The sequence below is a fragment of the Vitis riparia genome, chromosome 13 (assembly GCF_004353265.1).
Source record: "Vitis riparia cultivar Riparia Gloire de Montpellier isolate 1030 chromosome 13, EGFV_Vit.rip_1.0, whole genome shotgun sequence".
Classification (NCBI taxonomy): Eukaryota; Viridiplantae; Streptophyta; class Magnoliopsida; order Vitales; family Vitaceae; genus Vitis; species Vitis riparia.
The window spans coordinates 9,125,368-9,142,588 of NC_048443.1; the positions used below are offsets into that span (position 1 = coordinate 9,125,368).

The following is a 17,221-nucleotide window of genomic DNA, read 5'->3' on the forward strand; positions in this document are numbered from 1 at the left end:
AAGGAAAACCCACTTACCCACAATGACAAACTTCTCAAAACATTGGTTCCTCAGCCTAATCTGCAGACAAAACAAAACAATGTACTTGGCCATGCCTTTTGGGCACCATAATGCAATATTCAACACAGAAAAGGAACTTGCAGGTTTCTTTATTGAATATATTGAGCTGCCAAGATCAGTTCCTTGTAATCCAATGGCTTATTTTGATTCCACGATGCTACAATGTATTGAATTAAGCATAGGGATTAACAATTCCAATCATAAACAATAAGAGATCCTCCCCAACAGCATAAAAAACTTGAGAGACCTGAGGCTCGCATCTCAGAATATGCTCTTGAACTAACACTAAAGATGCCTAGATTCACCACCACCCTTTCCACCCCAATGTTGTTAGAAGTAGAATCTAATAAAATGAAGAGTTCCTGATAGTCGAGTTCTTATGATTTTTTTCCATCATTTTCTGACTTTTTTTTTTTCATCCATTACGTACATCCTTCTGAGTGGAGTTCTCCTTTCATGGTATCAGAAAATCATACTCAATGAATTCGTTATAACCAGACCATAACCAGAACCTCAATGGCGTGTTTTTCCTGTGTTTTTTCTCAAAATATAGCTACATTTATACATATTTTTAAGAATATTAAAGGCATTATCAAAGGAAGAAACCGAGAAAACTGATTGTATAGAAATCTATAACCGTGCTTACTTTCAGTCCTAGTTACAAAGTTTCAACCAGATAAATCATGTCGAGAGATGCCCAGAAAGTGGTGGTGGTCCAGGATGCATCCAGGGATGTTAGTTCAAGAGCAATCCTTGGGATTCTCCATGACTTAACACTTAAGCCTGGAGATGACCTTACACTCCTCGGAGTTCTTCACCAGGTTAATAATCCTTGTACGTTTTCTTTCATGGGAGGTAGGAAAATACGTAAGAATTCATGCCTTTTTTTCTTTTGAGTACAGAAGAAAAATCCAAGAAGAAAGAAATATTAAACATAGCACCAGGAAAATGATATATACCAAAAGGGAAATTGTGCAGGTTTATAGATCGATGAATGATGTGCTTTCTGATTGATTTCCCTTTTTCTTTTTTTTTTCTTTTTCTTTTTTTACTTCAATCCCCACTTCACAATTGCGGCGATCCTCCCCTTTTCTTTTTCCAATTTTCCTTTGTTTTCAGTGGGATATAGGGTGAAGGTGGATTCTAGATCAATAGTTCGAGTGAACCAGAAAGTCCTCCAGGAAGAAATTGCCAAGAAAAAGGAAGAGTATTTGAACAATGCTGAGATTTTGCAAATCCGTAAGCACTATGAAATGGAAAAGGTCAGTTTCTAAAACCCTCAAAGTCAAGAATCCTCACCTCATACTTCAATGTTTTACTGATTTTAGCTCTAACTTCTCCAATACTAATGGCTATAATTTTCTAGTATTTAGTCGATATTTGTCTTAATTCCTATCCCTATGGAAATTTTCCAAAATATTAGGCCAATTTTGAACTATTTTTGAAACTGAAACTGAACTGAACTGATGCAGCAGGTTCCGGATCATCCAAACAACCATAGTGAAATCATTCATAATGTTGACTTTGGACATGAAAGAGATGAATTTCAAAATATATAGCAGAATTGTTGAGAAAGAAGTGTACCTTTTCATATTCAGTCAATGAAATGGCTAATTGAATAACTTTTTTGCATGAAAATTTTACAGATCGGGTTCCACATACGTGTGCTTGCAGGAGCTTCCCCAAAAGCAGTAGCTCTCAAAGCTGTGAAAAGTGCCGAGGCTACATGGGTGGTACTTGACAGGTTAGTTGTAAGGATGAAGAATGGAATGTACCTGTATTTCCCTGCACAATAGTTTCTGATAATTCACAGAACCTTACAAACTTCAAGAGCTATTCCAATACATATATCATGCTTTAGAGTTGACAAAGCCTTCACTTCTATCATTCTACATGCATCCTGTTTTAGCATTTACACGAGGGACTGTTTATGGGTTGAGAGGGAAGGTTTCCTACTACTTTTAGATGATAATCCCTCTCATGTTTCAGTTTGAATCAGTTGAAAAATGGCTTTCAATCTAGCATTAACATGTAAACTCAAATTTGAAATAGTCTGGTCCTCTGGACTGACCAAACTATGATCATATTCTTGTGGATCTAATCACTATTAATGTATCCTAATCACATAAAGAATAAAAAGTGTTTGGCAGAGTTAAGCCCACCTGTTTCTGTAATAGAATTAGCCGTCTTACCAAATCTTAATCCTAATCCTAGACCCTTAAAACACGAACACAAGCATTGGACATTGGGCATCCAGGTTCATGAGTCATATTCTCAAGCAGGGATATATATATATAGATATATCTAAAGTTCATATATACTGAACACAAGTATTCATCTTTTTCTTTTCTTTCCTTTTTTCCCTTCTTCCTAAGAGAAAGCTAGTCATTTAGCCTTTTATCCTCACCCTTTTGTAAGCATTCAAACTGGTGTGGCACATTAATCATTTTGGCAAGTATCTGCCACTGAATTAAGTGTCCTATACAAAAAAAGCCTTAATGAAAAGTGCTTTGTCTAATTCTATACAACGAAAAACATAAACAAGTATAACAACATATACATAAGAAATCATATTGTATACTACTGAAAAAGATGCCTATTCTTTTTATGTTCAAGTAATCAACTTTGGTTTAAAAGAAAGAATATATCCACCCAAAATCCGAAACACTTTCTGTTGAACATTTCTGAAGGATCCTAACCAAGACTACCACATAACAAATATTTCAAATTTAGTCATGTGACATGTTCATACTTCATACTTGTGGGGTCCCAAAGCAGCCAAAGATTCATGTATGGAAGGATTTGTTGTTTGTTACAGGCAGATGAAGAAAGACAAGAAGTACTTCATGGACAAACTCTCATGTGGAATATCGAGGATGAAACGTGACAACACCATTGAAGAGCTAAGAGGGCCAGTAACAACCTTTGTATCATATGGAGAAATGATGCATGGAAGCCTTGAGGAACTACTTTCTTGCAAGAGTAAGCAATTACCAATATGAAAAATATACTACATTCGAATAACCAAACAGTTCTAGATTGAAAACAGTTAGAATACCCTTTTCTATCGAAAACAGAAAAGGATGAAAAATATATAAGTTTCTTAAGAAACTCTCTTTAAAATTTGCTTTCATGATGTAGCTCACATCCTTTTTTCCCCCTCATTTTCAAGCAATTTCTGGAAAAACCAGAATGAGTGAAGTACCAGGCGGTGATGGCGGTGGAGAACCCCCATGGAATAACTCAAGAAAATCTACATTTTCTAAATCCTCATCGAGTGAACAGCTCATTCTGCAAAGTAGCGTATCCAGTTCTAGCCTTGCAAACACTGAATCCTCAAGTTCTAGCTTCAACGAGACAAGATATTCCCCCTTGGGTTACCAAGCAGAAGAAGCCACTACAAATACAGAACAAGAAACAGCAGAAGAGCAATCCGCATCAGATCAGATGAGTGAGTTCCAACCAGAAGAGATATTTAGAAACTCCAGTTGTACAGTTTGCGAAAACAGAAGACCGAAGATTGGATGGAAAAAGGACTTCACTTATGCAGAGCTGCAAGCAGCCACAGAGGGATTTGACCGAGAGAACTTCCTATCAGAAGGTGGATTTGGTCGTGTCCACAGAGGACAGCTGAAGAATGGGCTGAAGATTGCTGTTAAGCAACACAAACCTGCAAGCTTTCAAGGAGAGAAGGAATTCAAATCTGAAGTAACTGTACTCAGCAAGGCCAGACATGAGAATGTGGTAATGCTATTGGGATCATGTTCGGAAGGAAATCATAGGCTGCTTGTTTATGAGTTTGTCTGCAATGGTTCATTGGACCAACATCTGTCAAGTAAGAACAAACCAAACACAGAAGACTAGTTTAATTTATACTCCTTTTGCATCACATTCAAGACGTTTTGTTCTATTTTACTGACAATTATAGAGAACTGAAGCCTATCCTAAGAGGGGATTTTGCTGAAATGACACAGAGCATAGCTGCAGTCCACTCGGTTGGAAAAAGAGGATCAAAATAGCTCTGGGAACTGCCAAAGGTTTAGAATATCTGCACAAAAACAACATCATTCACAGAGACATGAGACCAAACAACATTCTCGTAAACCATGATTACGAAGCACTGGTAAGAATCCGAATATATATGCTACAGAACCAACAGCACATTGATCCATTTCAATGGCCAGAATGGTTCAAATTAGGTCAACTGGTTTGATCCATTGGCTCATCCTGGATGCTGCCCTATGATCAACCTAGTACTTAAGCTTACATCATTGAGCCTTCATATCATTTATATTGAAAAAAAAACTAATCACAAAACAAGTCTAATTATCATTACTTCAATTAATGTATCAGCTAGGAGATTTTGGTCTTGCAAGAACCCAACAAGAAGACTCAGATCATTCCTCAGAGACGAGAGTTGTTGGGACACTGGGATACGTTGCACCAGAATATGCAGAAAGTGGGAAAGCATCGAAAAGGACTGATGTTTATTCCTTCGGGGTGGTGCTGCTACAGCTGATCACTGGGCTGGAGATGACAGACAAGGAACTAAAAGGGAAAAGCCTAGTAGAATGGGTAACAACCATGTGACATGTTTATTACTTATTATCAAATTCCTGGTACCAAATTCCATACTGCAGAAAAGACCATTGCTCAAGCATAATAAAATTCAAGTAGATGAGAAGTTGAAAGTTAGTCATATGTTTTATAAAGCCCATTCATATAACTAAAGTTGCTGAAGCATACCATTAAGTAACATCTAGATAAAGAAGGGAGCTTTCATAGCTAATTTACCTCATATTTCCTACTAATTTTCAAGAGGCTTATGCAGTTTTTTCCCACTTCTTTTGTAGGCAAGGCCACTAATGAAAGAAGGGAACTACCCAGATTTAATTGACAAGAGGATTGTGGATTCCCATGATGTCCACCAACTCTTATGGATGGTTCGCGTGGCAGAAAAATGTCTTAGCAAGGATCCTCATAAGCGATTACCTATGGAAAATGTATGTGTAGCCTAGGATAAGTCTATCCACTCTATGCTTGTTCTTTCACCTGCATTAGCTTAATTTTGATGAGAAAGTGGATGTTTTAAGGGGAAAAAAAAAAAAAAAAAAGAATGCACAAACAAATCCCTGTTGTTCATTTTGATTACAAAGAGAAAGGAAACTAGGAATCTTATTAAAGCTTTTTCACCTTTTCCTCCTATTTCTCACTAATCTAATATTATAGATAAACATATAGCAAATCCAGTACCAAGAAAAACTGAGGGAACTCACTAATCACCTGCTCTTCATTTTGTATCACCGCAGGTGGTTGATGCTCTATGTTATATAATGGGCGGCAACACATGTTATAGCATCAAAGGCTTCTCCCCTGGACTATCAGATTCAGTTAGTAATCATCCAGAGTCCCCTGAATCACAAGGTGAATGTAGAGCAACTGAAAAAGAAAGCTTTAGTTCAGAAACTACAAGGCTCAGTAGCACAATTCAGATGAGTGGATCTCTTTCACCAACTTGGACAAATACCAGTCATCTATCATCATGGACAAATGCCAGTTCTTCAAGAAGATCAAGCACATCAACAAGTTCTGGACGATCCTCTTTGGCTACTAGCAGTAAAAAGAAGAAAGAAATATCACATGATGGAGTTGGATTACGTTATAAGGACATGGTCAATTAGTTTGATCTCTAAATTCAGGTTCTGTGACAGATAATGGTTGCTAATTATACATTTTATCTCCCCTTCCTGGCAGATTATATAGGATACATAAGTTTCTCTAACTTCTAATAATTAGTTTAAAGAACATGTTCTCTGTAATTGCTGTCAATAATGTCTTCTCCAAGGTATCAAATAGAGGAGCATTTCATAAGGAATTTGGTAACTGAGGTATGCTATTGCTGTTATGCTTTTTGATTTCATTGTTTAGAAGATATGTTTTCCAGGTTGTTTCCATGCTTTCTGGTGCAAAGTACTGTTCTTTTTTTTCCTTCTTCTCGTTCTAAATTTCTTTGTTTTTGTAGGCGTTAAGATTGAATGCACTCCCTCTCCTTAATTGCATGATTTGATCATGATTTATTCTCTTCTTGATATGTCGAAATCTCCATTTGAGCCCAACCGAGTCTTTGTTCAAAGCTTCTCTAAATTGGTGGTTTCTGATGATTTTAACTTGTATGTATTTGCAACACAAGCACTTGCACTCACCAATGTCCAAATTGACTGTTTTGGTTCCAATAAGCCCCATTCCTTGCCAAAGACTTTATGAAATAAAGGAATCAAAGGCACCAAGAACTCTCATCTACCTCCTACATTCTAAGATTCATGTTTTCACCTTCATACAAACTTGAAATCCAAACACTATTTATTCACAGGGTTCTTGGAATGGAGTGTTGGCATGATGCACCAGAACCAGATACAGCTGAAGATAACCTAGCCCATAAAAATGAATACTATTATGTACAGTCCTGAATATTGCACAATACACTCAGAACATTGTATGATATAATGATGGTTAAGAGGGAGACTGGGTTGATTTGAGGAAGCAAGTGGCTCATGAGCATGGCTTCAAATTCTTGGCATTTCCTTGATTGTTTTTGAAAGCCATTGAGGATCCAGAAGGTTTCAAGGAGGGTCTCTAAAACCTCTTGGAACTTCAGGAAATGGGCCAATTCTGAACCTTTCCAAACTACAGGAAGTAGGCCTTTTCTGAACCTATCTTGTTTCTGGATAACTTGAATTGAACATCTGAAGAAAGTATTGAGATGGGATCTTGTACAATTTAATCCCTATGCCAGTTTTGGAACCAAATGCATATCATCCGACCTCCACATACAATCATCTCATAAGAACATCTTTCATTGATACTATTTGTCTTCAGCAGTCATCAGCCAATTGAGGGATCATTTAAATGTCCCCAGACTATGAAATTGTAAACGTTTTTGAGATTGATCAAAATCAGGAGGATCATATGTTTCTTTTAACCCTCATACCTGCTCAATGCTGTTAACTTCAGCTTGATTTTGATTAGAATAACACTTTTCATTGTCAATACAACCAGTATTTTTATCAAAAAGCAATGCTAACATAATGGGGGACTCGACTCGACTATGCGGTTCAGTCACTCCCCATCAACTGGTCAGGTCTTCAAGCATAGTCCTGTTTCAGCAATGTTGTATGCAGCAGCACTATTCTTATGCTTCCCAATGGCCCTGAAATATTTGATAGAAAGGCCTAAAGAGGACACAGGACTTCCTAACAATTCCTGTAACAGTTTTCTCATGGCGATTCACAAACAAGGAAAAGAATTCAAGTAAAACATGCAGCACACCATGATGATATCAAGTGAAAGTGCTCGCAAAAGAATCTCTAGCAACAAACTATTTCCTGAATGTGAAAGCAAATTAACTAATCATGCATCCTACAAGATTTTGTCGATTGAATATAAAGATAAAGAAGAAAATGTAAGCAAATAAAGGTAATTGAATCAAACCCAGAAAATAACCGAAAATGATTTTACGACTATAATTGTTCAACATCAGAAATGCAAATTTATTCTACAATTATAACAAAAGTCTGCATGCATCAGCATACTGGCACAGAGTTCCATGTCCCAATACTGGCATTACACTAGTTTGAAATGCAAGGACACCAAAAGGCATAGACAGTATAGCAAACAAAATAACATCGACTCATACACATCGTACCATCAACCTCAACCCATCAGAACTTCTAAGAGTCCAAAAGGTAGAGCCCTAGATCCCAAATTAAACAAGTCTTCAACATGATTTAAGGGGATAGAAGTTTCAAGGAAGTTCATACAGTTGATGAGTGGAATTGAAAGAAACTCATACAGTTGGGCATTGGTTCAAGGAAGTTCAGACATTTGACAGACAGGAGGCAAGTTATTCCATGCACAACAACCAAGCCCCCAACCTTGATTTGATGTAGGAGTTCCAGAAGCCATGTTCTTGTAGTTGTTGCCGAAATCATCACTAAAAAGCGACGCTACAGCATCATTCATCATGGCTTGGTCCTTGGGACCGCCAGTACTCTGGTCAATCCAATTTGAGCCAAGTAAAACATCAGGCCTGGAAAAATCCAACTGGGTCGATGTTTCTTTTTCTCCATCTGGAGTCCAAACTTGGTCAACTGGTTCCGCCTTAACACTGCATCCTGCAAAAAAAACAAATCAAGTAAAACTTTAGAAACTTGAACAACAAGCAAAATTATAAAGTTTACGTGCAAGATCCTTCCACCTTTGAGGCAATATGTGAACTCACATGCTAGCTGGAAGAACTGAGAAAACTTGAGAGTAAACCAAAAGGCAGACATATGAGTCAGCCAAGCAATACATATTTGCATTCAATACCAGACATGTTATCAAACTATAATTAATAGGAAGAACTTGGAAATTCTAAAACAAATGGTAAATCATTAGTGAACTACAGGATATTCATGAATGACTTGGGAATTATCAAATCACAACAGATAAGCACATATTTCAATTGTTTGATGAAGTTAATAAATTTCATAATCTCAATAATAATTCAAAATTTTCATTCAAGTTGCTCCAATTGATATTAATTGTAAACATCATATCATGCTTCAGTACTAAAGGAAAGAATAGGCTCACCAGGAAAGGTCTCAGAAGGGGGGTGCTCATCCAATGAACTTCCACTGGCACTGATTGGCGTACACTCACTGAAGATTGAAGTTGTAGAATGACCCAAAGGAGAAATAGGATCACCATAGTCTTCCCATTCTGTCTCACACATATTCAGGCAACTATCTGCTAAATCACCAGGAGTAACAGTAGAGGAATTTGCACTCTTGTCTGACAAATGATTCTTCCCACTGCTTATCGTCTTTGCCTCATGGAGCAAAGCATCCAGCAGGCCACTATTACGTGGTGAAAGGCATTCTAACTGGACTGTCCCAGATGGTGGAGACTGAATAAAAGCATCAACAGACTCAAGTAAAGGTGGCGGTGAAGAAGATGTGCCCCAGCCACCTAAATCGGTTTCTAGATATTGGAGTGAAGGGAGCTCCAACTTCACAGGCCCAGAAATGGGCTTAGAAGCAGAGAAGTTGCCATTTAAAAGGGCATGGCTACCCTGCATGCCAGCAAAAGGCAATGGGTCCTTGTTGGTAGGGTCAGGATCAAATGGATAAGGCAACCCAAAGGACTGAGCAATTTTATCACCAGTATCATCCTGAATCTGGTCAAACAGGGGGATTCCATTTCTTTCATTATAGCCAGGAAATAAGGCTGGTGATTCTCGAACACGCTTCTGGCGATGCATTGTTGGAGCCATGAAACCACAATATTGAGAAGAACCAAACCCTTTCATTAGCATGCTACTGGTAGAAAGATTAGGAAAATCAGGGACATAGGGAAAGGCATCCTGGTTAGCCTTAAAACCATCCAAGATGACATCTGGTATCTCATAACTGTTAGTTTGCAAGAGATCATGGTGCACTTTATCCCCACCATTAATTCCACCAGTATTCTGGATTTGTTGACTCTCCTGCAATGCTTGAAAACACACTTCAGGAGGATAAAGTGGTAAACCAGCTCGTTGCCTTCTCTTAATTCGGGTGTTCCAGTAGTTCTTTATCTCATTATCAGTTCGTCCAGGTAACTAAAAAGACAAAAGACACCATATTAGATTAAAAGATGGCAGAACTCATGAGTAGGACTAATCATATATCCAAGAGATGAGTCATAATTACAATGATATCTTCGTTGATATCCCAAAATTACATAATCAAATATAGCAATCTTTAAGTACTGAAGGAAACTAAACATTCAATGATGGTAACAAATCCATTAGTATACACAGAATACGTGCTCAAAACCTGATAAATTAATACCAAAAGTTATTAATGAAACTTCTACACTGTCAACAGATCGGAATTTACTTCTATCCAAACATTAACATTAAATGAATTTGAATTAGTCCCTTCCTTTTTATTTCTTTAATTCTTCATATAAAAAAAAAGAAAAAAGAAAAAAGAAAAAAATAATGAATTAATTAGATCCCTAACTCCCAGATGATATCCTAAATTGGAAAGGCTAAGATCCAATCCATACACTATTTGTCACTGCTTCTATCAGTCATCAAGCATACTTTGAGAGAGTAAATATTTTCTTCTCAATTTACTAAGGTCTATTTAAAGACTGCAGTTCTAATATATACATATAGTAGGAAAAAAAAACACAAGGACAAAATCCAGGGGAAATACATTGTTTTCACTCTTTCTCCAGTCATGAAACATACTTTGTGACAGTAATTAATTTCCTCTGAATTTACTAAGGTCGAGTGAGATACATAGACTGCAGTTTGATCCCTTAATCCATTATACCATAAACAGATATGCATGTATGTATGTATGCATGTATGTATGTATAGTTAACCCTCACCTTGTTGAGGCTATACAGCGTTTTAGACGGCTATTGAGGCTCACCTCAAGGCAAGCTATGGAAATTACAATTGAGGCTACAGCCTTAATATAGGGTAATCAAGACTTAAGCCTCACCCTGTTGAAGCTTATAGCCTTGAGATTATAGCCTCAAGGTAATTGAGGCTTAAACCTCAATATTTAAAAGGTTTTGAAGGTTTTAGGACCTTAATGGGCTTTTGGTATACATTTTATAAGAGGTCCAAACCTCAATATTCATTGGTTTTAATGAGGTTGGGCAGAAGATATAAAGGAATTATTGGTCACTTAGTCATAGATGATAAAAACTTATGACATATGATATGTTACATTTTTTTATGAAACTCAACATATATTGCAATCAGTACAATATCTTAAGCAAATATTATGATACACGATAAGATATTAAATATACTAATAAACCCATACATACACTTTTAACTATTTTCATGATTTAAAAAAAAATCAAATTATATTTTTTTTCTTAAAAGAATTATTATATTAATCATTTAAAGTGTACAGTAATGTTAGAAATGGATCATAAAAGAGAGAGGTAAAATTCTTATATGAAAATCTACATTCTTGCTGCCAAAAATCATGTTGGAAGTTAAGTAAATTTATTCTTATATTGAGTATTGGAAATTTTCCATTAGAATTTTGACATTGAAAATGATGGTAATTGATGAATGAAAACTTTTATTTAATATATAAAAAGTTGGAACTTTGGGGATGGCATAAACACACACACACACATATCAATAACACATGTAAGTGCACATGCTTGGTAAAATTTGGAACTAAAAATTATGTCTAAAAATTTTAAAAGTTTATTTTGTGAATTTACACACACACACACACACACACATATATCAATAACACATGTAAGTACATATGCTTGGTAAAATTTGGAACTAAAATTTATGTCTAAAAATTTTAAAAGTTTATTTTGTGAATTTTGTAATGAACTACATTAAACTTATATTTTGTTAAATTGAAATTTTCAAAGCTCTAGCATTCAATGTTTTCATATGGTATCATACGATTTAAAATCTTAAGATCTTAATATCTTTGACAAAATTGGTTAGATTATTCTATGTTTCGTGCTTTCAACATACATGTAAATGCATGCATAATTTTTCCATTTAATTTTTCACTAAATAAAAAAGCAACAATACAACACACAATACAAAAAAAAAAATAGAAAAATGATACATGATACGTTTTACCAATTAACAACTATGACCGTAATGGCTGAACTTATAGATAATCATTATCTTATTATTGTAATATAAAGAAAAAAAATCATTGATTGATATTAACATTGACGGAGAGGATAATAAAGCAATTGGATATAATTATGATTCATGAGATCCTACTAGTGATAATGAAGGTGGTTTTGACGATTATTTAATAAAGCCATGAGAACAGACAAAGAGGAACTAAATTATAAACTGATGAAAATGACATACAATTAATTTGCTTATTATGAACTGTATGGTTTTCTTATTATTTAATTTTCATATGATTCCATTAGTATTTCTCTAATTTCTGAGATTTTTTTCTTTTATTTTTATTTTTTATTTATTAAGTTGAGGCTTATGCCTTATACTTTGCCTCATTTAGGCAAAATGCCTCAATACCACCTTTAACCTTTTAAAACATTGTATACATACAAATTATTCTTGCCCCTTATGGCTTTTCAATAATTCTGAATCAAATAAGTTACTACCTCATCTAAGGAAAGTACACTCAATAATTATTAAGCATCAGTTGTAAGGGTTTCTATAAACTTCTCAAATATCTATCTAGGTTTAAGGGGTAGGTATAGTATGTTGGTTGGTTAGGTTTGGGAAGAAGAGAGGAAAGTTGACGTACAAAAGTGGCGCCATTATCAAAACATGATCAAATATGGATTCTTAAAATCAGGACTTTATATTGCAAAGAATGGTAATGTCTTCTGTGACACTGAAATAGACCTTGAAAAAAATTCAGAAATATACTAGTAACTTATACCTGCAAACTAATCTACAGGAATGGAAAAATAAATAAAAAAATTCCTGCATCAAACCAAAAGCACTTATCTAAAGTCGACTTACTTTAGCAAACAAAAGAGAGAAAGGCAAATATCTAAACCTTAATGAGTGAAATAAAAACTTCCAAACTCCAACGAGTAACATACTTATAATAGCAAAGGGTTATTACTTATTGGAAGACACATGCTAGAACAACCATGACAAAGGTCGTGTACAACCTTGTCAAAGGTCACGTACAACCATGACAAAGGTCGTGTTCCCACCAAAGTGATCCAAGTCCGACAGCATGTCGAAGTTCCTTTCGTAATTTGTTAACGGGTGCACATGATGACAAATCCACATAGAAAATTAATCCCACCATGGTATAATTTACTTCAGCAAAAGAATGGGGAGAGAGGGAAATGTCTAAACCTAAATGAGTGAAATAGAAACTTTCAAACCCCGACAACTAACATTCTTATATGCACATGCTGGAACAGCCATGACAAGGTCAGGCTCCCACTAAAGTGATCCAACTCCAACAACATGTCATTTTTTATTTCGTTAACTAGTGCATATGATGACAAAGCCATATAGAAAATTAATCCCACAACAGTATAATTGTTCTCATGCATATTTACTTTTTTTTCTTTTTTTAATCACAAACAAAAAACTAAGACTGAAATTCCAGATGGCATGTTTCATATTTGTTTATACAACTATTCACATAAAATAAAAAATAATGAAAGGAAAAAGAGTATAACAACATAATACTCAAAGGAAGTGGATTATATACTTACATGTGCAGCCATCCGTGCCCACTTGTTGCCCATCTTCGCATGAAGTTCAATTATCAGCCTTTCTTCTTCTGCAGTGAATGCTCCCTTTTTCAGATTTGGTCTAAGGTGATTAGCCCACCTTAAACGGCAACTTTTCCCACACCGAAAAAGGCCAGAATGCTTCTGAACTGCATTCCAGTTTCCTTCACCATGTTTCTTCACATATTCCACCAAGATTGCGTCTTCCGAAGACGTCCATGGTCCTTTCTTCAGAACAATTCCCCCACCTGCACTTCCGCTGCTGTTGCCTTCATCAATCAATGGGGACCCTGTTTGGTCCTTTGAGAGCATTCCATCTTCGCTCTCATTTGTCAAGTGACTCATCTCTTTAACTGCAATCACACACCAAATCCCACTAATAGCTGATGACCATTCAACCAAAAGGCCAACACCCCGGCTACTAAAGGAATAAGAAACAAAATTAAACACAACAAACAGAACCGACAAATATAAGTCCAGCAACATTTGCACTTCACTTTCCAATACTTGCACTCTCTACCATAAATCCATAAACAACTTTTGCAGTGAAAAGGCCACCAACATTCACACTCCACTTTCAGATACTCACACTTCCTTCCCCCCCCCCCCCCCACACACACACACACATCCATAAACTACCTTTGCAGCGCAAATAATGGCATGAAGCTAAAAGTACACTGCCAATACCATTATCTAAATGGCTTCATAACTTAAATCCAAACAAAACCCATAACCAATTAGAAATTATTAAAGCTATAAATAGAAAGAAAATTAAATTGGGGATCATAAAAGCAAACCAACAAATAAAGACTTGGAAATGGACCACAAAAAGTAACAAATTCAGTGAGGTTTAAATTCACAAACCATGGAGGAATTATGACCTCCGAAAAAAAACACTGTAGATTTCCTTCTAACCCAAAAAAGTAAAAAAAAAAAAATGGCATTCATCTCTTTTGAATCAAACCTTTTTACCTTGTTTGGAAGCAAATAAATAGATGAATTTCCCACACAATTTGAATATAAAATAGTCCCATCGCACAAAAGATAAAGCCAAAACATAATAATCATCAGCAATTAAGACTTCTTACTACCCACGAGCCAAAAAGTTTACAATAAACATGAGAATGCAAATCATAGCATTACAGAATCAACAACTGCAAAGATCAAAATGAAAGCAATACCCAGTTCAGGACAGGACAAGACAAGGGATTACCTGAATCACAAAAAGACGCTGCAGAAGCCAAATCAAAACACCGAACCCCGAACACCAGTCAGCGATCCACAAGAAAAAACTCAGACACAGCGCCTGAAACGAACTGCGATGAGCTCAAAACACGGAAAAAAAATGGGAGACCTGGAGGGAGAGAGAAAAGAGAGAGAGAGAGAGAAAACAGAGTCAAATTATGGAATCAAAACGAATCCATCACCACTAAGATCGAAAAACAGCACGAAACCCTAGCAGAAACCAGATGAAACAACATTCAATAAATCCAGATTAGAATCACAAAAAAAAAAACAAAAAACAAAAAACAAAAAACAAAAACAAAAAACGCAAACAAAAAAAAAAGGAAAAAAGAAAAAGACGAGTGAAAAATAGAACAGAATTCAAAGGAAGTGAAACGAAACTCCAAACCCTAGTTCTCCCAGACCGCTCCGCAGAGGAAATCCAGAAAGAAAGGACGAAGCCTTTTGGGCAGATCCAAATGATGAGAAACAGAAATGAGGAAGACGCGAGAGAGATAGAGAGAATAAAAGAGCAAACCCTTAATTGAGAGCTGAAGAGGTGAGATCCAAAGAGAGAAAAATGGGGAGACGAAGGAAAGATATGAGAGAGAGAGAGAGAGAGAGAGAGAGTGGTGAGGAAATGGCGAGAGAAGAGGGAAAAGAGGAGAGAGAAGAGAGGAGAAAGTATAAGGTTTGGAGCTTATAAGAGAGCTTTGTCCTCACTTTGTGCCCCTGCATAATGCCTCGCGCCGTGATCATTCATTTCCATCTCTCCCCCCACCCCCACCCCCTCTCCCCCCACTTTCTAGATTTCTCAAATGACTCGATCAAACCTCCCCCTCCTCTCTATTCTCCTCTTCTCTCTCTCTCTCTCTCTCTCTCTCTCTCCTCTCTTCTCCCCCGATACTCTCACCCTTTTTTTCGCAATACTATATCATTCTCATACTTTTTTTTCTCAAAAAAAAATATATATACAAAAGTATCCCTTAAATTTTAAAGAAAAAAAACTGACAAAAGTCATGGATTTTACTCCACTTTTTATTCTCCTCACTAATTACTTTAAAACCCTTATATTTATTATTATTATTATTATTATTATTAAAATATTTTCCTTGTAATAAAATTTATTTAATGAATTTAAAAATATTGACCAACTATAATTTTTTCTATCTTTTCATACCCAAAACAAAATCATTTTATTTTGATTAGGATTTAGATAAATAATTTATTTAACTATAAAAAAATACAATCAATATAAATCGAATAGATAAATAAATAAATAAAATGTAATTTTATTATTTTACCCAAATAGTCAATTAATCAATATAAACATTATAAAGTATAGTATTTGAACATAATTTTGGATTCGAATTCTATTATTAATGATATCCTGAATTTATTGGAGACTAATTATTGTAGTACGGTCAACACTTCGAGATTTAAGTCACAATGAAGAGAATTTATAAAGGTTTGATCATGAAAGTTGTTGGATTATAAAAATAGAAATATTATTTTATTATTTTTTTTCTTAATGATTCTAATTTTTCAAAAATAATGACTCCACCCTCCCATTGGATAAATACTATATATTATTATATAATATTATAATAGTTATAATAATAATAATAATAAATGTCTTCTTTTGTACTTATGTGACATGATATCTAATAAAAAAATGATAAAATGGAATATGAATGAATCAAAGTCAAGGTTGAAAAAGGGGGTGGGAGAGACCCTTCATTCACGAAAGCGAAAGTGAAAGGGAAACTCCTTGTGAGATTAGGATTACACCCAAAGGGAGGACTCCTGTGGGGCCCACCACTTCAACATGACCTCCTTTTATGGGATTGTGTTGTAGTTGTTGCTTTCAACACATCCCCACCCCCATATGTTCTAATCTTCTTTTAGATTTCATAATTTCACACTTTCTATGACACTCCAATTATAACCACACTTTCATTTGTTTTTAGTAATGGGTAATAAAATAGTTCTTCTTTCTTTTAGGAGTGTTGTTAAATAATTGACATCCATTTTTCTAAACTTACTAAAGTTCATTATTAGTCAATCATCCTCCCTCGTTCATGTTATCATAAAGTTCATTATTAGTCAATCATCCTCCGTTATTCATGTTATCATATTAGTAAGCCCTTAAACATGATGATTGAGAGGTATAAAGCAAAATTAATAAAATTCGTTGATTCCATATTTGAATACAATTGTGCTTTATATCTAATCATAAATAGTCAAGTGATTATCATCCCCGAGTTTTCTTCCTTAATTGTCTATTCATATGGTATACACAAGTTTTATCTTTTTTAATTTATTTAGAGTCTGTTTGTTAGTAATTTTATAAAGTATTTTAAATTTTTTTAACATTTGAAAATTTTTATAATTCAAGTGTTCAAAAGTATAAAAATGTTGTCTAAATTTAGTATCAAACGCACTCTTAATTTCATCACTTCCTACCATGATGGAAATTATTATATTCAAAGTTTTATCCTATTGGTAGTTATTCTTTATTTAACATGATAATAATATTTGTAATAGTTTAAATAAATTATCTATCTAGGGATGTTAATTTAGTAAAATCTTTCTAAAATAATACTCTTGATACTAATAAAATTATTATCTTAATGGGATAATTTATTAATTTATTGATAAATAAATA

The 17,221-nt window shown here is 35.0% G+C and overlaps 2 protein-coding genes across 7 annotated transcripts; one reads left to right on the forward strand and one right to left on the reverse strand.

Annotated features, from left to right (window-relative positions):
* The first annotated feature begins 743 nt into the window (after positions 1–743).
* Positions 744–5,943, forward strand: LOC117928284 (probable serine/threonine-protein kinase PIX13). Its single transcript, XM_034848190.1, has 9 exons — positions 744–894; positions 1,180–1,322; positions 1,707–1,804; positions 2,879–3,042; positions 3,233–3,895; positions 4,035–4,183; positions 4,414–4,635; positions 4,914–5,063; positions 5,370–5,943. The coding sequence occupies exons 1-9, from the start codon at positions 744–746 to the stop codon at positions 5,739–5,741; spliced, it is 2,112 nt and encodes a 703-aa protein (XP_034704081.1). The 3' UTR covers positions 5,742–5,943.
* A 1,117-nt stretch (positions 5,944–7,060) lies between these two features.
* Positions 7,061–15,245, reverse strand: LOC117929037 (transcription factor GAMYB-like). Of its 6 annotated transcripts, none has more exons than XM_034849229.1 (5): positions 14,963–15,245; positions 14,543–14,683; positions 13,312–13,682; positions 8,692–9,700; positions 7,061–8,231 (listed from the first exon to the last, which is right to left on the reverse strand). In XM_034849229.1, exons 3-5 carry the CDS (start codon positions 13,672–13,674, stop codon positions 7,924–7,926), a joined length of 1,680 nt encoding a protein of 559 aa, XP_034705120.1. In that variant the 5' UTR covers positions 13,675–13,682; positions 14,543–14,683; positions 14,963–15,245; the 3' UTR covers positions 7,061–7,923. The 6 variants fall into 6 exon arrangements, with proteins under 6 accessions (XP_034705120.1, XP_034705119.1, XP_034705116.1 ...); XM_034849228.1 differs by having other exon boundaries at positions 14,956–15,245; XM_034849225.1 differs by having other exon boundaries at positions 14,543–15,245.
* Between the last annotated feature and the right edge of the window lie 1,976 nt (positions 15,246–17,221).

Excerpts from the sequence above, each read along its gene's own strand:
- LOC117928284 (XM_034848190.1), top strand. The coding sequence starts at position 744 with ATGTCGAGAGATGCCCAGAAAGTGGTGGTGGTCCAGGATGCATCCAGG. Across the intron at positions 4,184-4,413 it reads ACCATGATTACGAAGCACTG|CTAGGAGATTTTGGTCTTGC; the intron begins GTAAGAATCCGA and ends TTAATGTATCAG. Across the intron at positions 5,064-5,369 it reads AGCGATTACCTATGGAAAAT|GTGGTTGATGCTCTATGTTA; the intron begins GTATGTGTAGCC and ends GTATCACCGCAG.
- LOC117929037 (XM_034849224.1), bottom strand. The coding sequence starts at position 13,815 with ATGTTGCTGGACTTATATTTGTCGGTTCTGTTTGTTGTGTTTAATTTT. Across the intron at positions 9,701-13,311 it reads GGGCACGGATGGCTGCACAT|TTACCTGGACGAACTGATAA; the intron begins GTAAGTATATAA and ends TTGTCTTTTTAG. Across the intron at positions 8,232-8,691 it reads CCCTTCTGAGACCTTTCCTG|GATGCAGTGTTAAGGCGGAA; the intron begins GTGAGCCTATTC and ends TTTTTTTTGCAG.